The sequence below is a fragment of the Pelodiscus sinensis genome, chromosome 2, assembly GCF_052426305.1.
Source record: "Pelodiscus sinensis isolate ZL-2025 chromosome 2, ASM5242630v1, whole genome shotgun sequence".
NCBI classification, from domain to species: Eukaryota; Metazoa; Chordata; order Testudines; family Trionychidae; genus Pelodiscus; species Pelodiscus sinensis.
In genome coordinates this window covers 180,585,911-180,607,511 of record NC_143053.1, presented here as the reverse complement: position 1 = coordinate 180,607,511, position 21,601 = coordinate 180,585,911, and the positions used below count along the sequence as shown (strand labels likewise).

The window sequence follows — 21,601 nt, the reverse complement described above, 5'->3', positions numbered from 1 at the left end:
AGCGCTCAGGAGCACAGACAGGGCTTCTCCTTCTCCCCAAGCCATCACTCCTATGTAAGACGCAACCACAAGCTCCCAAGCACCAATCACGCCACTCCTCCCAGCCACTCCCTCTGCCCCCGCCAGGCTTCTGTCGAACACCCAGCCAGAAAACCAGAAAATATCAGACATGGCACACGTCTGGTATTTTCTGAATTTTTTTACTGGACAGAGAGCCCCAAAACTGGACTGTCCAGTTGAATACTAGACACCTGGCAACCCTATTTGTCCGTTATTTTCTTCACTTAAAACAGGGGTAGGCAATAATTTTTGCCTGGGGGCAACTTCAAAAATTTTGGAAGTAGCCCCGGGCCACCCCGGAAGGGGCGGGGCCTAAACAGGGAGGGGTGGGGCTACTCCAACCATGATTGGTCTGTGGGTGGGGGAAACCGCTTTGTCCCCCCTTCCTGCTAGGCATCCATGCCCTGGAAGAGGCTTGGCATGCTCCCCCACTCCTACGCCAACCAGAGCCTGGGGGCAGTGGAGCACGGAAAGCCTCCTCCTGCCCTGTGAGGAGCACATGGGTGGGCTCATCGCAGGGCAAAGGAAGCTTCACCCAGCTCCCTCGCCCGTAAGGGCAGGGGAGCGCGTGAAGCTTCCTACGCTCTCCCCCCGCCCCGCGAGCAGTGCATGGCGCTTCGAAGCGTCACATGCTCCTGGGCAGGGTGGGAGGAGGCTTTGTGCATTCCTCTGCCCCCAGGCCAATTAAGCGCCATGTACTGCTTGCAGGGTGGGCCAGAGCAGAGAAAGCTTCGGGTGTTCCCCCGCGCCCAGGATCTCTCCCACCCCCAAGAACAAGCAGGGCCTCCGTGGGTCGGATCCACCCTCTTGATGGGCCAGATCCAGCCCGCACAGGCCCTTTTGCCCACCACTGATTTAAAAAAATAACAGGTGTGGGGGAAAGGCCTCATGCCTTCTTGGATCTTTATGATGCAATACAGACAATTAGGAGGAGCACTGCCAGCAGATCCAGAGAAGTGATTATTCCCCTTTATTCAGCTCTGGCGAGGCCACATCTAGAATATTGCGTCCAGTTCTGGGCCCCCCCACTATAGAAAGGATGTGGACGTATTGGAGGGGCCAGCAAAGGGCAACCAAAATGATTAGAGCGCATGACCTACGAGGAGAGACTGAGGGATTTGGGTTTGTTTAGTCTGCAGAAGAGTGAGGGGAGATTTGATAGCAGCCTTCAACTTCCTGAAGGGAGGTTCCAAAGAGGACGGAGAAAGGCTGTTCACAATAATGACGGATGGCAGAACAAGGATCAATGGTCTCAAGTTACAGTGGGGGAGGTCTAGGTTGGATATTAGGAAAAACTATTTCACTGGGAGGGTGGTGAAGCACTGGAATGGGTTACCTAGGGAGGTGGTGGAATCTTCATCCCTAGAGGTGTTTAAGTCTCGTCTTGACAAAGCCCTGGCTGGGTTGATTTAGTTGGGATTGGCCCTGCCTTGGGCAGGGGGCTGGACTTGATGACCTCCTGAGGTCTCTTCCAGCTCTATGATTCTAAAGTTTTGTTGGAAAAAGCTGATTCCTCCCTTGCTTTTTACATTAATAATTTGGGTATTTTCTATTCCAGAAAACTCTGACTAGAGCACAAACAAAATATGACACTACAATAAATAAGATGAAAAGCTGAGCATTAGAGAGGAGACAAGACTTTTGTCCGACTGGTTTAAAATACTTCAATTCAGCATTTTTGTTCAGTTAAGGTGCAAGTGCTCAAAATACACACCCCAAGACACCCTCTGACCCAAGAAATCCTCTAGCAAAGCCAGGATTTCCAGATTTGACATTCTCTGTAATGCCAAGGTTTAAAAAAATCAATTATCAACCTCAGACTTTTACATTGTTATATATAACAAAAATCCTCAAACAATTTTAATTTTTTTTTGCCAGTCACATTTAATTCTTTTAGCCCACTGACACTCTTCTTGAATGTAAAAAAGAAAAAGCTGATGATAGCAGGCTGTATGGGACTTTGCTGGAAAAGTGGTACAAATATTGACTTTAATATTTAAACTCTAAAAACAGCACCAAACTACTGTGGTGGTGAGCACATTAGAAAATAAAACCAAGTTAAATAGACAAATTAGAAGTTATTTAATGTTCAACAGCAAATACTGACAAAAATGTGGGGTGAAGCATGGTTTAAAATCAGCTTATTTTGTTTAGAATGTTGCTTCTCTCCCAGCCCCACCATTTCAATTGTGACAACAGAAAAGTCCAGTTTCAAATTCCTGAAATTGTAAATAAATGTTTTACGCCATTTGCAAGATTTTAGATGAACAGCAGGGATTCTACATCGTGTGTGTAGATAGAAGTCTGATGGTAATCAGAATGTTGATGTGAAATCTCATTTGCCATAGAGACTAGGAACAAATGCTATACACATTACTTGAAAGCTTAATTTTCCATCTTTCTAAAGATGTATTCATTTCTAGCACTTAAGATATGAACATTAAATTAAGCAATCCTGTTGGTACCTCACACCAGCAGTGCTACTTTGGCACCTTTCAAAACTCTTGAGAACTTTTCTGTTGTTGTTTGACATCTGCCCAGTTAAAGCAGATTTGAAGAATATTTAGACATACAGGCAGTCCCTGACTTACGCGGATCCGACTTATGTCGGATCCGCACTTACGAATGGGGCTCTCTCGCCCCGGAGCTCGCAGGCAGCGGGACCACCCAGAGCACAGCGGTCCCACCACCTCGACCTCCGGGGGAAGAAAAGCTGCTCCGGGTGCCCCATGTCTGCTGGGAACCATCTCCAGCAGACCAGGGACACCCGAAGCAAAGCTGGGGAGGCGGAGGGGTCCCCGCCTCTGAGGCTTTGCTCTGGCAAAGCCTCAGAGGCGCGGGACTCCGCTGCCGCTGCGGCTTTGCTCCCGGTGTCCCTGGTCTGCTGGAGACGGTCCCCAGCAGACCAGAGGCACCGCGAACAAAGCCGCAGCGGCAGCGGGGTCCCGCGCCTCCCCGGCTTTGCCACAGCAAAGCCTCAGAGGCACAGGACCCCTCCGTCTCCCCGGCTTTGCTCCCAGTGTCCCTGGTATGCTGGGGGGGGGGAGGGGGGGCGCGCAGCTAGTGCGCCCCCCCCTCCCCCCAGCAGACCAGGCTTTTGTTGTGGACCCGGGGTAGAGCAGCTGGGGTGCTGGCAGGTTGGTCCTGCAGGGACATACCTGGCAGCCCAGCTGTTCTGTCCCAGGCTCGAGATTCAGCCGCTGTTGCAACTGATCAGTGGCTGATTCCAGGAAGCTGGGGGCAGAGCAATTCTGCCTCCAGCTTCCTGTAGTCAGCCCCTTGTCAGTTTCAGCAGCAGCAGCTGAATCTGGAGCCAGTTCCGACTTACATACAAATTCAACTTAAGAACAAACCTATAGTCCCTATCTTGTACGTAACCCGGGGACTGCCTGTACTTGAAAACAAATTATTTGAAAAATAATGTTTTATTTGAGGGAACCACCTTGCAATGTTCATAGTCTAACTATTGCAGCCCTGTTATTGCATGAGTACTTGAAGTGACACAGATTATCTAATGATATCAGCACTATTTCAAGACCAATCTTTATCCATTCATTTAATGTCTTGACTACTGTCCACCCAACATGAAGCATATATACGAGTGAGTTTCCAGTAGCAGCCTGTGGCTTTCCCCATATAGCTATGGCACTCAACTAGTAAATTGTTTATTTCTATCATTCAAGTGATAGAAGGGCAAAAGTTAAGTACAACAATAAATTAATAGTGAGAAGTTTTAATTTTAGCATGAGTGTCCCAAATAAGTGATATATATTTTTAAAATGCTTAGGATACAAGTGGCAAACACCTTCTAAAATGTGCAGCTCCATTAAGATCAGTGGGGCTACTCATATGCATTTTATGCTTCTTCATACAACCAGCATTCTTTTCTGAATCAAATTGGCTTTGAGAAGGCCAGAAAAACAGAACAGAAAAATGACAACTCCGGTCATCTGAAGAAGTGGGCTGTGCCCACAAAAGCTCATGATACCTTCCACATGTTTTGTTAGTCTATAAAGTGCTACCAAACCATTTGTTGTTTTTTTTCTGTAACAGACTAACTCGGCTACCCCCTGAAGTTACCACAACAGTTGTTCTTTGAGATGTCAAGTCGGTGTGGATACCACTGTTGTTATGCAAGCGCTCATGGATGTGAGAACAGATTTTTTTGCATAGCTGTGTCCATTGGGTCTATGAGATAACATAAAGGCAAAGTGGCCTTAACCCTCCCTTGTTTCCTTCAGTTTGAAACCTGCAATAGCTGGACCTTGAAAGTGGGAATGGAGGGTGGGTTTTGGGATTCACACGGACTACAACATCCTGAAAAATCCATTACTATAGGGTAAGCAATTGTACTTACTCCTCTCCAAGTATATTTTAGTGTGGATCCCAGTGTAGGTGACTGGCAAGCGGTATCTCTTTCAGGATGTCGAGAATGAGGACTGCCAGCTGCATCAAGATTGGACTACATCTCTTTTCAACAAGACATTGGATTTAGTTGGGTCAATGTAATAACTGAAGGGCATGAGATATGTTAACAGTGTTCAGTTTTTTCTCCGTGAGTGTGGCTTAGGGAAGAATAGATATTGCTCGATTTATTTGAAAAAAAACTCAGATACCATACTGAGATTAACTTTCTAAGAGTTCTCCGAACTCCTTTGTCTTTGATGAATGAGGTTACAGAAGTTCAGCGATAAGCACCTGATGCTCATTCATTCTCCTAGCCACAGTGACGGTCATCAGAAACTATATTTTAATGGATAAATGGTGGGAAAGCTCATCAACTTTAGGAGGCTCAGAGGTTTCATGCTGGGCTGGCTGTTACTGATAAATGTGCCTAAGATCCTTCAGCAATTTCAATACCTTTGATAGGAAAAGATTGAGGGTGACTAAATCAGAAGCAGATACACTGATATTGCTAAAAGATGATCAAATTTAAAGGAGAGTCTGGAATATTTCCAATGCAGTAAATAATCCAGAATTGTATGTACCAAGGCCTGCTTTGACAGTAGGCCATGTTGGGGGTCACATCTAGAAAAACTCTTTACTTGAAGGAGCAAATCCTCCTCGTGGACTGTTTTAAGATAGAATTTCCTGAACATGTGAAGTCACTTCCCAACGTATTCAGCCAATCAGCTGTAGAGTCACCAGTTCTGGATGGAACATTTGTCCCTGGTTTAGTGATAAGAGTAGATGCTCTGGAAGCCTGATTGGAGGCCACACTGACAAACAAGAAGCTCATCTGCCTCCCTTTCTAAAGACCTATGAACATGAGTGTTGCTCAATCACCTTGGAGATTAGTGAGTCTGGAGAGACATACAGTAGCCTTTATTTGGGTGGAGAAGGAAGCTGGAGCATTTCTCAGGCCTGTCCTGCTAGGTTTCCTCATTGTCTCTCCGATTCTGGCAAGGGGGCTCTTGTTATAGTTATGCTGAAGGGGACCATTATCTTCTCCTGAAAATATGTGATGGGCCGCAACTGGTGAGAGAGAAGACTTCATTATGACTAGAAGGGCCACAGTGGTAGATTGTGCATGGCCTATCCTTTGCCAGTGTTAGAGGGGCCCACAGGACTGGGTGTACCTAGCATACACCTTACAGTGTTATAATCTCTCTGGTGGAGTCAGGAAACAAGAGGCCTAGGTGAGGGGGAACTCCTCCTCTTCTGGGAACAATAGCGACATCCAACACAGTTGCAATGAAGATGATGCTGGATGAAAGGTTAGAGCAGATCCCCAAAAGCAGACCTAGTCAGGAATAGATCATCAGCCAGTGCAAGATCAGTGCCTGAAAGGGGCTTGCACTTCCGTATGAGGCAGAAATCTCTCCACTTTCTTCCGCAAAGTCTGAGGCTCTCTTTATGAATGGCTTCAAGAGATGCAGGTTGAGCTTCACATTCCTGGATTTCGATGTGTGGGAAGAGATGCAACAGCAGATGGAACATTTTTTAGGGAGGGAAGCTTTCAGGCATCAAACCACTGCAAAGAGGTCCACCATATTAAATAGATGTGCAACTTTACCCTGATGCACAAGTAGAAATGGATGTGTGTGTGTGTGTGTGTTTTTCCTTTGTTTGTTGGAATCACCAACTAAAAGGAATTTTAAAAGATGAGTATCTTTTTACAGGTATGTTTGGAGCTTAGATACAGGCATCACTGGATTGGACACAGTTGGGATTTTGCCTTGCTGCCACAGGTGAGTAAAGAAATGGAAGGGTTGTTCATGTGACTGTTCTTTATGCCACTGCACGGTACATGAGGACACACAGGCTACGTGCATGGTGCCAACTGATATGCATATGCAAGGTATATGTGCATGATGTGCATACATGCCCTACAGCTGAATCCACGCTGACAGTACTCAAAGAACCTCATGCATATTATTTCAGAGCACTTTATCTACACAGTAGTTTTGTATCAAATGTAGAAACAGTCACTGCCACCTACTGATGAAAAATGCTAAGTATTTTAAAAGGTGAACAGGATTTATTCAGATCTTCAGTGTTGGAAAATGTCTTTTTTAGATATAAGTAAATTATTTGCAGTATTTAAAAGATTGTGTGATCCAGTTTTCAGAACGATAAAAATATTTAACTTACTCTGATCTTATTTTCAGTATTTCTTCCATCGCTTTATTCTGAAAAGGTTCAAAACAGCAAGTGTTACACCGGAAAAATTTAGATGCTATAATACCATTTATAAACAATTATTTAAAAGCAAGCTTCTTAGTCTTTTCTAACACTAAAATAATCCTTTAGTACTACCATGGCTAATGTAATCAACATTCACAGCTCACTTGTAAGAGATACAGGTGTCCTTGTTCTAAATTTTGCATTGATATGAAACAGAATAAAATATGACAAGCAACACTTACAAACAGCAAAACAACTGAACAACAAATAAAATAATACCTTTGTGAGCCTCTCTTCAGCAATTTCTCTTTCTCTCTCTCTCAGTTGCTCAATGTCAGAGTGCTTGTGACCACTGTAGAAGTCCAAGAAAGATGGATTCTCATTCTTATGTGCAAAGGGAACCATTTATAAAACACAAGAGCTGCACCAGAAAAACTAGTAACACGTGTATTGCTGCTTGCTCAGGATCTGATTATCATGTATCAAAATTATATAGCTCTGGAAGCAGTTTAAACTTCTATATACTTATGAGTTTTATTCGCAAACAACAAAAAACACCCTCCCCTGCCCCAAAACCAACCAAACCAAAAAATCTCTCCAAATGAGATTTTTTGCTAAGTGCAGAAAAATCACCATTTTAATTAAATAGTCTCATTTGATAGTTCAACGGAAACATCTAATACAGAGCATAATGATAAGCCTCATAGTTTCAAGTAAACATTTTAGCTGACACAATCTTGATGCTGTGTATAGATTGCGGAAAGCAACTCCCTCCTAAGAGAACTCAATGGTCTTGCTCAGTTAAGAGGAAATGATATTTATTCAGAAAGTTAGAGACTTGGAGTTTAAAGGCAACAACAAAAACACTCAAGAAAAGAAGCTACCAGAAAGCAAAAAATTTATTTCCCTTTTATGGATCATTTTAGTGCAGGCCTGGGCAAAATACAGCCCACCAAGGCACCAGATCCATTCCCCTGAGGCAGCTGGGAGCCTCAGGCAGGCGAGGGAGGGCAGAAGTTTTAGGAGCCGTCCCGCCCCCAGCACATTCCCATTGGCCAGTAACTGGCAGAAACTGGCCAATGAGAGCTGCTTGTTAGAATAACAGGCAGCTAAGAAGAATCAGGACACCTCTCTCTCCTTGGCTCAGTTATCATGAAGCACATGGCCAGGCAAGCAGGCTGGCCGAGAAACATTTTAAGCTCTGCAGGCAGACACGCTAGTTTGACAGCTGACAAAGTAAGTCTCTTGGCCACGGCCTGCTTCTGGCACCCTTGCTTCCCCTCCAACTCTCTGCCCCCCCAACATACCCAAACCCTCTGTCCCCCTCTTGCACTCATACTCCCTCCCAGATCTGGGCACCCCAATCTCCTGCCCCAGATCACAATCCCCTCTTCCTTAGGTCACATCCCAAACCCCTGCACTCCGGTCCCCTGCCCTAAATCACAACTGCCTGCTTCATCCCAACTCCCTCCCAGACTCCAGTCTCCGTCCTGCACTCCAGTCCCTTACTCCAAGCTCCCTCCTGCACCCAACTTCCATTCCAGACCCCGCATCTCCATTAATATCATGGAAGAGTGTGGCTTTCAACCACTTTCAAAAATCTTGGAGTGGCCCCCCATCAAAAATTTTTGCCCACCCCTGTTTTAGTGATTCTCTTTAGAAAAAATATTAACATTTTATTATCAAAATTATTAAAGCTAGGTGAGAAGACACACATATTAGGTATGTTAAAATGGGTTTAAGTAAATGTCTAACTGCAGAAAATTTCAGCGGTTACATGCAGTGGACAGGTGGCTACCTCTTGCCCCCCTGCTCTGCTGCCTCTGATACTGCCGGCTCCCCACACATACCGGGAGCCTGTGGCACGTAACCGATGAGCCCGGGCTCACTGATTAACCACGTACATGTTTATGCTTTCACATCCTAAATACATATACTATTGGCAGAGCTGGTAGCAATGCCTGTTATTCTGACTCCAGAAATTGGAAGATATATACAGGAAAAGAAAGGATTGTCTCAAGAGGAAGTCAAATACTGCCCTGGAAATCTGAATATCATCCCTACCACAGACTCCCTGGATGTTGCTAGTATTACTGACCTCTTATGAAAAGTTTCTCATTACATACTCCTTATTTACTGGATGTGTGATTTGATACCCTGGGATCTGATTTGCAGAAGTGCTGAATGCTCACAGCTGCAACTGAAGTCAATAAAAGCTTAGGTGTGACTGCATTAAGTACTACATGATGCTAAGTACTTTGAAGAAAAAAAAAAATCACATCCAAGTGTCTTATGCTGGATACCCAAAATCAGTTAGCATCTGACCTTTCTCTATCCCTATCTGTAAAATGGGGATAATTTCCTCTTGACACACACACAGGAATGTTGTGAAAATAAATGAATGTTTATGGAATAACCAGATTCAATAGTGATGAACACCCACAGAAAACTCACTCTGCAGATTCAGACAAAATTCATACTTTTTACAATTTAAAACGTAATGCACCAGTTTGAACCTTTTTTTTATCAGTCATCTTTCCATTTTGCATGAAGTATAGAAACAGTTATGTTTCTTACTCTCAGAGAGGTGTGGAATCCTGACTTCATTTAAGTCAATGGCAAGATCCCAATTCTAAGTTAAAGCTGAGCGTATAAATAGGAGTTATTAGTCTGTTTCTTTTATAACTTAGTTGCTGTATTGTAATAATTTGAAATTTCAAGGGTAATACAATTTACTGGCCATTAAAGCATTTTCATAAAAATAGATTTCATTGACTTATCTTAGTTTAAAGAGTTCTGAAACTGTATAGTTTAGTTTACATAATTAAGGGTTAGGACAGCTTTTTACCAGTTCTTCCGTTCTTTCTGATAGTCTTCAAGCTGGCTCTGTAGGTTCCTATTATTCTCTGTTAGCATCTGCATTTCCAGGCGCAGGTTTTCTAGTTCACATAACTGTCCCTAAATCAAGCAAGGAAAACATTATTTGGAGACTAAACCACAATTCTTGTTTTTGTTTCCAAGTGAACATTTCTAGATTATTCTTTATTTTGTGCTTTACTGGAAAGCGTTCAATGAAGACGTAAGAAATTATCTTCCAAGAGCCCGTCATAAGCAAAGTTTTGGGGAGGGGACAAGCATTGCCCCCTCTCTCCAAAAAGCAAGCCTCAGGCAAGCTTAGAATTCCCCCCCCCCCCCACACACACACTTTTCACACAGGTCCATTAGCCTGACTGGAGCTCCTCCCTCCCCAAATTTAGAAGCCAAACGTCTATACCAGGAAAACATGAACTTGCTTTGCAGAAAGCTACTATTGCTGGTATATCATCAACAGAGATTGCAACCAAGTGAAAAAAAGACAGCATTTTGTATCACTCTGCTTTTTTAGAATGCTACCTGTGGAGGAAAAAAGAACAGGCTTCCCGTATGGTAATGCAGAGAACCAAACATCAACCCACTAAGATTATATAAAGTATATAGACTAACTTTAGCTTTAAAAACTACCTTTTCTGTTTACTTCTCATTACCTTTAGTCTTAGGATTTCATCATTTTTCGATGTTCTTTCTTCATTTAATTCAGATACAAGATGCTCCAGAGTAATTGCAGAAGCTCTCCTGTCAGCTATTTCCTGCTCCTGAGTTTCCAGGAATTTTGCCAGGTTTACACCACGGTTAGGGGGAGTTTTTGGACTCTGACAAGTAAAAACAGTCATACCCATAGTTGGTGGGTGTTTTCTTTCTACTAGGGATGTAAAATCCCAGTTGTTTAACTGGTTAGACACTGTGTTTAACCAGTCAACCAATTAAGGGGGGGTGGGCTCCATCCCTGCTGGAGCAGCCCCCCTACCCACCATGGCCAGACTGGAGCAGCCTTCCTGCTGCAGGCAGGGGCTGCTCAAGCCTGCAGTGGGCCATGTGGGGCTGGAGCAGCTTCGTGCCCATGGTGGGTGGGAAGCTGCTCCAGCCCCCACCGGTTAACCTTTCACATACCTACTCTCTATTGTGTAAATATGCATTAAAAGGTTTTGCTTCTAGTGCTGTGTAACTAGGAGACAGGCATCAATAATGCTGTTTACTTTACAAAACAGAAGTAGGATTTTAGACTATACAACTCTTTTCAATCTATTGTTACTATTTCTTTACCTAGTTTGAAGGCATTTTTCCACGTACGCACACTGCTTTGTTTCTTCAGTGAAACAAGCTATAGTATATTATGAAAATGAAATATTATACCTGTGGCAGCATTATTGTAGCAGAGTCCACAAAACAATCTAATTGTTGCATTTTTAGTTCATAGTCATTCTTCCTCTTTTCCAGTTCTTCTGTTTTTTGGTCCAGCTATTATGAAGCCCAATCAATTAAAATTCAGTTGACACTTAATGTTCATAAAATGTTGAAAGAATTAAAGCAAGAACTAGTACTTTGTAAGTATGCAAGTTTGAGATAGATATATATATAGTGAGTATTAAGTATTTTAGACTTTACAATATGGTTTATCATATCAATAGTTCTTCACATTTACATGTGGTCTTGTTCCCTTATTAATCTCCATGCAAACACTAACCTCGCTCTACTTAGGGTGCATAGATGAACACAATGAAAATCCAAGTGTGGTATATATAGTCAAATGTGTCAGTGAAAGGCTGTGACAAGGGATGGCAGCGGGGAAACGCTCTGGTCTGCAACATCCATGGTCTGGCATGATTTTCATTAGCCAGATGTCCACTTTTCATGGGTGTGGCCAAGTTTCCCACGATCCCATAAGGCTGGGTTATATCCACCAGTCCTGGATCCCAGTGTTCTGTGCTGTTATTTAGCGCTAACTTACCCCTAATGTCTTCTAAGGGCCCAGCAAGCAGTGGAAGTGTTGGTAATACTGCTAGACAATATTGACCTCCCATGGTCTAGCACCTAGTAGGTCCCAAGAATGCCTGACTAGAGAGATTCAACCGTTACCTGTATTAGGGGAGTGTGCAGTATATGTACTCTACACCCTGCTGTAAGGAGCATGCAATGTAAATGTGCCCTAAATACAGATAGATATTTGTGCTCCAAAAGATATTAGGGTTATCTTTAAATCTAAATCACCCTTTTACTTAATATCTTGGAATAATGGTGCTATCCACAAATAAACTTCCACATATGAATAGGAGGAAAAAGAAAATCCCATTTTGTACTGCTCAGACCACAGGTTGCTTTGTCTTAATTTTTACTCATGTAAAAATTGCATGATGCAAGTCTCTCTCTCTCAAAACAAAACCAAGAACCCACACACACCACAAAACCAATAGCTGACTCTTTAGGCAGAACTGCCTACATTTTACCTGTTTCTTAAGTTCCTGGATTAAAGCTTCTTTTTTTACTAAGTCTTCTTGTGCACACTGAAGCAACACTGTCTGCTTATTAGAATCCTCTGTTAACTTGCTTAGCTGCTCAGTGGTATAATTCAGGTCTTCATACAGGAGTTCTATCTGTTTTATTTAAATGGACAAAGAAAAGTAGGAACAGTGAAATAGTAATAAAATACCTGCTTTGGAGGAGTAAAGTGGTGCATAATTCCAGTTCCCTCTGACTTGTTTAAATGAAGTCAGAACTGAAGTAAATATTAATCTCTAAACTAATTTTGGCTGTTCTTGATACACAGTATCTGAGCCCCAGAGCAAAATTCTGTAGCAGTTGCCAAAGGTAAATTAGGATATTTTAAAGTTCATTAAAACTTTATGAGTCTACTACAGGCCACCTAGCCAGGTGGAAGAGGTGGATGAGGCCTTTTTTAAACAATTAACAAAACTATCCAAAGCCCAAGATTTGGTGGTGATGGGGGACTTCAACTATCCAGACATATGTTGGGAAACTAACACAGCGAGGCACAGGCTATCCAATAAGTTTCTGGACTGCATTGGAGACAACTTTCTGTTTCAGAAGGTTGAAAAAGCTACCAGAGGAGAAGCTGTTCTGGATTTGGTTTTAACAAATAGGGAGGAACTAGTTGAGAACTTGAAAGTGGAAGACAGTATAGGGGACAGTGATCACGAAATAATAGAGTTCATGATCTTAAGGAAAGGTAGAAGGGAGACCAGCACAATTGAGGTAATGGATTTCAGGAAGGCAGATTTTGATAAGCTCACAGAACTTGTAGGTAAGGTCCTATGGGAAGCAAGACTGAAGGGAAAAACAACTGAGGAGAGTTGGAAGTATTTCAAAGGGACGTTGTTAAGGGCCCAAAAGCAAACAATTCCGCTGTGTAGGAAAGATAGAAAATATGGCAAAAGACCAGCTTGGCTTAACAAGGAGATCTTGCATGATCTCAAAATAAAAAAGGAGTCCTATAAAAAATGGAAACTAGGACAACTAACAAAGGATGAATATAAGCAAGCAACACGGGAATGCAGGGGCAAGATTAGAAAGGCAAAGGCACAAAATGAGATCAAACTAGCTACAGGCATAAAGGGAAACAAGAAGACCTTTTATAAATACATTAAAAGCAAGAGGAAGACCAAGGACAGGGTAGGCCCACTGCTTAGTGAGGAGGGAGAAGCAGTAACAGGAAACTTGGAAATGGCGGAGATGCTCAATGACTTCTTTGTTTCGGTCTTCACCGAGAAGTCTGGAAGAGTGCCTAACGTAGTGAATACAAGCAGAGAGAGGGTAAGTTTAGAAGATAGGATACACAAAGAACAAGTTAAAAATCACTTAGGAAAGTTAGATGTCAGCAAGTCACCAGGTCCTGATGAAATGCATCCCAGGATACTCAAGGAGCTGATAGAGGAAGTATCTGAGCCTTTAGCTATGATCTTTGAAAAATCATGGCAGACAGGGGAGATTCCAGAAGACTGGAAAAGGGCAAATATTGTACCCATCTATAAAAAGGGGAATAAGAACAACCCAGGAAACTACAGACCGGTCAGTTTAACGTCTGTCCCAGGGAAGATAATGGAGCAGGTAATTAAGGAAATCATATGCAAACACTTGGAAGGTAATAAAGTGATAGGGAATAGCCAGCATGGGTTTATGAAGAACAAGTCATGCCAAACTAATCTGATAGCTTTCTTTGATAAGATAACGAGCCTTGTGGATAAGGGAGAAGCGGTGGATGTCATATACCTAGACTTTAGTAAGGCATTTGATACGGTCTCGCATGATATTCTTATTGATAAACTAGGCAAATATAACTTAGATAGGGCCACGATAAGGTGGGTGCATAATTGGCTGGATAACCGTAGTCAGAGAGTTGTTGTTAACGGTTCTAAATCCTGCTGGAAAGGGATAGCAAGTGGAGTTCCTCAAGGGTCTGTTTTGGGACCCGTACTGTTCAATATCTTCATCAATGATGTAGATATTGGGATAGAGAGTACGCTTATTAAGTTTGCAGATGATACCAAACTGGGTGGGGTTGCGACTTCTTTGGAGGATAGGGACATAATTCAAAATGACCTTAGCAAGTTAGAGAAATGGTCAGAGGTAAACAGGATGAGGTTTAATAAACAGAAATGCAAAGTGCTCCACTTAGGAAGGAACAATCAGTTTCATACATACAAGATGGGAAGCGACTGTCTAGGAAGGAGCATGGCGGAAAGGGATCTAGGGGTCATAGTGGACCACAAGTTGAATATGAGTCAACAGTGTGATGCTGTTGCAAAAAAAGCAAATATGATTTTAGGTTGTATCAACAGGTGTGTTGTAAGCAAAACTCGTGAAGTCATTCTGCCGCTCTACTCTGCACTAGTTAAGCCTCAGCTGGAGTACTGTGTCCAGTTCTGGGCGCCACATTTCAAGAAAGATGTGGAGAAATTGGAAAGGGTACAGAGAAGAGCGACAAGAATGATTAAAGGTTTAGAGAACATGACCTATGAACCAGGCTTCATGAACTGGGCTTGTTTAGTTTGGAAAAAAGAAGATTAAGGGGGGACATGATAGCGGTTTTCAAATATCTAAAAGGGTGTCACAAGGAGGAAGGAGAAAATTTGTTCCTCTTGGTTACTGAGGACAGGACAAGGAGTAATGGGCTTAAAGTGCAGCAGGGGAGGTTTAGATTGGACATTAGGAAAAAATTCCTAACTGTCAGGGTGGTCAAATATTGGAATAAATTGCCAAGGGAGGTGGTGGAATCTCCCTCTCTGGAGATATTTAAGAACAAGTTAGATAGACATCTGTCAGGGATGGTGTAGACGGAGCGTGGTCCTGCCTTGAGGGCGGGGGGCTGGACTCGATGACCTCTCGAGGTCCCTTCCAGTCCTATTATTCTATGATTTTATGATTAAAATGTTAATGTTTTCCATTAGTAAGTGGGGCTTCAGAGGTTTGTCTTGCAGTTTTCTTAATTTGGCCATGACTCGTCTATGTGAGACTTACTACAGAAAAATTCTAGGTGGGTGGGCTGCCAGCCTAATGCACAGGAAAGTAGTATGGAATGAGCCCACCCCACATTTGTCCCGCGGACTGGGCATCCTCCCATTCTAGATATAGTGCCTTGGAGTGGTGCTGTAACCCAATGCTCAAATTTAGCCTGGTCACTCCTCTAATGATGCTTATGACCCCTGTGAAGGACATGATACTCCAAGAAGCAACTTGGCTCAGTCAATCTTGGATTTTGTAATTTCCATTCCTACTTATCTGATGAAGTGGGTTTTACCCAAGAAAGCTCATAATCCTATATACTCGTTAGTCTCTATGGGTATGTCTATACTACCCCCCTAGTTCGAACTAGGGGGGGTAATGTAGTCATACGGAGTTGCAAATGAAGCCCGGGATTTGAATTTCCCGGGCTTCATTTGCATAAAGCCGGCCGGCGCCATTTTTAAATGCCGGCTAGGTCGGACCCCATGCCGCACGGCTACATGCGGCACGGACTAGCTAGTTCGGATTAGGCTTCCTATCCGAACTAGCTGTACGCCTCGTGGAATTTAAAAATGGCGCCGGCCGGATTTATGCAAATGAAGGCCGGGAAATTCAAATCCCGGGCTTCATTTGCAACTCCGTATGACTACATTACCCTCCCAGTTAGAACTAGGGGGGTAGTGTAGACATACCCTAAGATACCACAGGACTACTCATTTTTAAAAACAACAAACTAACATGGATACCACGAGACATTTGGGTACACTAAAACAATCAAGTTTTCCAGTTGTAGTTTCATAACCCAAATATTGCATATTTTCAGAATTGTGAGTTCAGTGATTTTTCTTGTTGCCTTAAAACTGTATTATGTACTACTCTACAGATATCCGAATTGGATCCTGATACTGTACCTGGACTGACTACAGTTTAGTAAGCAATATTAGTTCTGGTTTTCACCTCACAAAGACATAGTGTGGAAGCAGGGAAAGGGGATAAGGGTATCTGTGTGCAGCCATCTTAGGTTTGTCAGTAGCAGTGCAAGAGTCAGGCTAAGTCTGTGGCCTGACAGTGAGAACTGTAAGAAGCCTGCCTTTGCCTCTCACTTCCATATGGAGATAAGGATGGAATGCTGACTCCAGTGAGAACCTTGAGATAAGGTAGCATCTGAGAGGAACTAAGAGATAATTGTTAGCCATTGTTGTATGTAATGGGAAAGTATATATACTGCTGCTTTTACTGTTTGTATTCAAAGATCTGCCTAAGGAAAGCCCCCCGTACGGTCACAGCTTCCCTTGCAATTGCTCGAAATAAAAACTGCCTTTAGCTTGTTGCTTATTAAATGCAGAGTGAGGACTTTGTTTTCTTCCACAATAGTAATATAGACACCAAATTCATTAAGGTCTGAAGTAGAGTCTGCAATCTTACTATGTTCCCTAGCATATTGGAGATTTATACACAGCGGAAGGGAGGTTTTTGAGAGGTGAATAGTCTGTTCTGGTAGATGCAAGAATGGTGCTAAGTTGCAGAACAGAGGCACTATGCAGTCTGAAATGGTTATTTTATGAAGACTTAGTCAAACCTGAGGACCTTCTCCTGTTAGCTATAGTACATTGTAGCAAGAGACTGCATAAAGAATATCAAAAACAAACAGTTGAAAGGAAAAAGATGCAGCCTTAATCAGACTATGCATCTAACATTTTACTCCAGCAGGTGGAGCTTTTGGTTAAAGTGATGGGTAAAGGAAAAACTCATCACAAGAGCCCTGGAAAAAAACCCAGCTTGGCTAAACGTAATATTATTTTACTATTCTGAGTCCAATATAATTTAAGGACCCAAAACTACTTCATCTAAACTCGGTTGAATGACTTTTATTAGCTCTAAGAAGAGGTGATTTAGGCCTTTGGTATAGTTTTTTTTAAAGTACCTTATTAAATATTTAAGAAAAATATTGAAACAGTTTAATGGCATTTGCCAGTTCCACTTAAACTCTTGTACCTCCTTTCCAGCCAATGATACTCTGTACTGAAGTGAGGTTAAATTCCATGTAAATACTTTAAGCAAAAAAAACAACAACAAAAAAACCCCACAAACACAACCCACTGGTCTCTAGCAGAAATAATCACAATATGGTACTGATGTTAGCACTCTTACATTAACTTTATCAGCTGTCTGCTTTCTCTCCACTGCTTCTCTCAGCTCCTCAATCTGCCTCTCCTGATCCTCTATGATTGCTTTATTTTCATCTTTTGCAGCCAGGGCAGAATTATACTTCCACTATGAAAACAGCAAAGTTTTAGAATTATGACAATGCTAAATTCTACAAACAAGGGTTTTGCATGAGAACCAAAGTTGAGATTATCAATTCAGTGTTGCATGACTATGTTAAGATCATATCTATTAGTGAGAGTCAAGATGCCTTGTTCCTTTCGTAGTTCTGTTATGTCCTGTAATACCCTGGGTCAGTTCTGCCTACATAGCAAAATTATTTCAGAATAACTATGCGAGTGTCTACACAGCAATTCCGTTATTTCAAAATAATTTAAAAAATAACAGACAGCTTATTCCGACTTCTGTAAACCATGATTCTACGAAGAATACCACCTATTCCAAAATAGCTATTTCGAAATAAGGCATGTGTAGATACTCCAATTCTGCATTTCGAAAGAGCACCTTGCCAGTGCCATTCTACGTTATTCCTCTCTTGGGACTCTAAATTGAGATAGCATGTCTCCATTAGGGAAGCCTGCCTCGGACTAATTATGAGGCTTCTCTGCAGTGTAGACATGATATTTTGAAATAAGCTATTTTTAATAACTATTCCGGAATAGTTTATTCTGAAATAACTGTGCAATGTAGATGCAGCCTTAAAGGCTCTACCTCTAGCACATGTAAAATAGATACGATGCTAACCTACTTCACAAGGGTGCTGAGAATATAAATATATTTGGAAAGTATTTTGAGATCTTCCATGAAAGTTGCAGTGATAGAGAGAACTATTTTTATAGGATATATACATGGCAATGAATGATCGCCCATCGCATCGGATACAATATGCACCCAGAAAAATTACAGTTCATATTCTATAGTCATATGTTCAATTCTGTGCTGGGTCTTTTTGGGTTCATAGTACATGCGAAATACTGCATGTGTTGCTATATCAATTTACAATAAGACAAATTATAAATACTGTAAGACCTGTGTTATAAAAAAAAGGCAAAAGACAAATCTCTCAGTTTCAGTGAAAATGCATAGTTTAGTAAGAGCAAGTATTTATGCACGCAAATGCTATTATAAGAATCTTATTGCATCATGTATGCTTGCAAGACTGGGACTTAGGAGTTCTCACAGAAGTACAGTTTCTATCCTACAAATCAATTCAGTGACTTCAGCTTCATTTACTGATCTTCCAAACCACCAATTTGTCAACAAAATTAAACAAATGTGTTAGCTGATTGAAGCTCACAGTCCCATACAGAGAAATTTCTGCCCATCTACCATGTGAAAAAAGTTCAGTTTCCGAGATTACCTAGAGCAGCAGTTCCCAATCTTTTCCAGATGTGGACCCATTTTGACAATTCAGGAAGACTTGGTCACCCAAGGCAATTCAAAAACGGGGGGGAGGAGGGAGGGCAGAGAGACCTAGGGAGACACTTGGTGACCCTTCTGAAATGTAATGGCGACCCATATTTGGGTCCCGACCCATAGGTTGGAAAACCCTGACTTAGACAAACTGCTTAGAAGAATGACAAGTTTTTTTCAAACTGACCTTATAGCAAATTACACTAAATTACATGATAAAATATCTAATTGGAAGTGTTCAGCCCTGGCATTTCATTCCATTTTTGTGACACCCAACATTGCTCCACATCTTTTCAAAAACAGAACATACATTTATGTCCTCCAGCTCTCTTGAGAGTCTTTCAATGGACTCTGTCTTGAGACTAATAGATGTCCGCAGTTCCTGGATCTGGTTCATCAAATCAGATACAACCTCCTGCAAAAGAAGAAAAATGCTGAACCCCAATTTCATTTGTCACTATTTCAATAATTTCTGCATAGCCCATATTTCACTTTGAACTAAGAAAATATTTTGAATGGTTTTTTAATTACTTTGATTAGAACATGCAGGGACAGTAGAGTTAAAAAGCACCTTTCTTTGCACTAAGATCTTATACAGAAAGTTGAATAGCTTATTTATTATTCCAAGATTAAAAGGAAGAAGACTATTTTGTAGTAAAACTGTTAGTCCCATCAGATCCTTTTCTGGTAGAAGGTTATGGATGTTGCTATAAGAAGCAAGCAAAAACTTAATAAAATGAGTTATCTTCAAGAAACCATTACTGGATTTTGGATTTAGATTGACAATTCCCTCCCACCACAGTTGAGTTTTAGTTTTGATATTAAAACAGAGCAGGTCAGGTACTGATTTATCATCAGTGACAATGAGTTCCCACATAATTTTTAAATTAATCTGATAAACAGTGATAAAAGTTAACCACTAAAGGAGCTTTCAGAAAGTGGCGCAGCTATCTTAAATGAAACGTGCATTAATTGTACTGACTACAGCGAGATTCTTACTATGTCATTCCTTTGGGGTCTATTAGTCAATTCCTCAGCAGATAAGCCTGATTGGAAGCTCCTATTAATCAATTGGTGATCTGTTCATGACCTTGAGTTAGCTGTGCTATCTGCTGGACAAAACAACTCTTTTGTCTTCCCTCTCCAGTTGTCCCCTTATATCTCCATCCTGTTTTCTCTGGCACTGTGCCACCCTTCTTTCCCCAGCTGTCTTGCAGATCCTGTGTCAGATGTAGTGAGAAACTTTTCCCATCTAGTATTGCAATTAGGAAGGGCTTGGCTTTCAGCTCTGCTGTAAGGAAGCTAATTTCTTACAGAACATGTGAACCAACAATAGAAGTAGATACCTTATCAGCAGAGTTAGTCCTCTCCAGAGAAGCAATAACCTCCTCAGCAGTAGCCAGATTCTGTTCTAATTTCTGTAATTTTGCTTCCTGGAAGAAATTTCAATTTTAGTTATGGAAAGAGCCCTTGTTCTATCTTGTGTACATTTAGTATAAACATACCACTAGGAATAACCCAAGAGACATAGATGTATTGCTTAATATGCTGGAGAGGCCAAAAGGTGGTTAAAAAGCTATTGTGATTATTAAGACTTGAAAACACTGAATTTGTTTTACTATTAATCTTCTAATACTTAGTTCATCAATAAAAAGTTCTATTGCCATTAATATACATGACATCCATTGAAATCCAATTTTCAATTGTCAAAATGTGTTTTTTACCTGCTGCTCACATCGTGCCATCATTTCAGAGGACTGTTTTTCCAGCTGTATATTTTCAAGTACTTTCAAAAGTTCCCTAGAATAGAAAGAATATGCTTCTTATAAAGAGACTTAATCAAAACCTAAGGAAAAAAAAGTGGTAGAAATGTAGCCGTGTTAGTCTGGTGCAGCTGAAACAAAAAACAGGACTGTGTAGCACTTTAAAGACTAACAAGATGGTTTAATAGGTGATGAGCTTTTGTGGGCCAGACCCACTTCCTCAGATCAAATAGTGGAAGAAAATTGTCACAATTTTCTTCCACTATTTGATCTGAGGAAGTGGGTCTGGCCCACAAAAGCTCATCACCTATTAAACCATCTTGTTAGTCTTTAAAGTGCTACACAGTCCTGATTTTTAAGAAAAAAAAGACAGCTTCAACAAGAAACAAACTACATAGTTTGGCCCTGGGTCCCATTTAGTTTTAAAGATTCCTTTCTCTACCTCTACTAGCTGATTAATGCTATTCAAAAAGCTAATGGGTCTGCTTGCAGCCATGCACTGCAGCTGGTGTTAGATCTTTCACTTACAAAAGTAGTAGTGCTTTCTTTAGTAGGGCAAAGACACTAATTAAAAATCCATCAAGTAATCATCTCTGTGCTCCCAAGGGATGAAAATCTCTAAGGCTTTTCTGCACAGATGTTTTCAGGTGAACTGAAAGTATTGGTAGCGCATTGATTTTTAATTATTTTCTCTTTTTAGAAAGAGTGCATCCATATTTACTGAACGAACATCTTAAGCATGTTTCACCTTATATCAGGCAATAAATAATGACAATTACAAAATTCATCATTCACAGGGATTTCAGAAGTTTAACAAACTCAACAGTCTTTGGGTCAAATTTATTCCTGGTAAGTTAACTCAGAGGTATTTTCCATAACAATGCATTTAAAAGGCTTGTTTCATTATTTTTGGAAAAATGTATGTCAATAGCAAGAGCTACAAAAAATGAAACTTAGCAATAGGACCATTGACTTCAACTGGAAATCAAAACCACAATAATACTACTCACTTGGAATTATTTTCTTTGTCTTCTTGTAATTGCAGTGTTAGTTTTTCATTACGTCCTTTTTCCATTTCCAAAAGTTCCAAGAGATTCTAAAACACAATATAATTTGTTATAACATTCTGTTTGAAGTATACCAATTAACATATTTTAAACTCTTCTGTTAAGAGGCTTTTGGATATTTGGTATCAACATGTAATAATATAATACAGGTTGAACCTCTGGACTGGCAAC

At 41.3% G+C, this 21,601-nt stretch overlaps 1 protein-coding gene across 2 annotated transcripts in view; it reads right to left on the bottom strand.

Annotated features, from left to right (window-relative positions):
* The window catches only part of KIF15 (kinesin family member 15), a 61,868-nt gene that overhangs the window by 3,771 nt on the left and 36,496 nt on the right, over window positions 1-21,601 (bottom strand). The window contains exons 22-32 of one of the 2 annotated variants that reach the window (XM_075921863.2): window positions 21,374-21,459; window positions 20,325-20,400; window positions 19,947-20,033; window positions 18,911-19,015; window positions 17,173-17,295; window positions 12,009-12,155; window positions 10,918-11,022; window positions 10,212-10,376; window positions 9,536-9,645; window positions 6,967-7,039; window positions 6,655-6,692 (exon numbers count right to left, since the gene is read on the bottom strand). In XM_075921863.2, the coding sequence (XP_075777978.2) occupies window positions 6,655-6,692; window positions 6,967-7,039; window positions 9,536-9,645; window positions 10,212-10,376; window positions 10,918-11,022; window positions 12,009-12,155; window positions 17,173-17,295; window positions 18,911-19,015; window positions 19,947-20,033; window positions 20,325-20,400; window positions 21,374-21,459 (1,115 nt within the window). The remainder of the gene's footprint in view (window positions 1-6,654; window positions 6,693-6,966; window positions 7,040-9,535; window positions 9,646-10,211; window positions 10,377-10,917; window positions 11,023-12,008; window positions 12,156-17,172; window positions 17,296-18,910; window positions 19,016-19,946; window positions 20,034-20,324; window positions 20,401-21,373; window positions 21,460-21,601) is intronic. The other variant, XM_075921864.2, reaches the window with a different exon arrangement.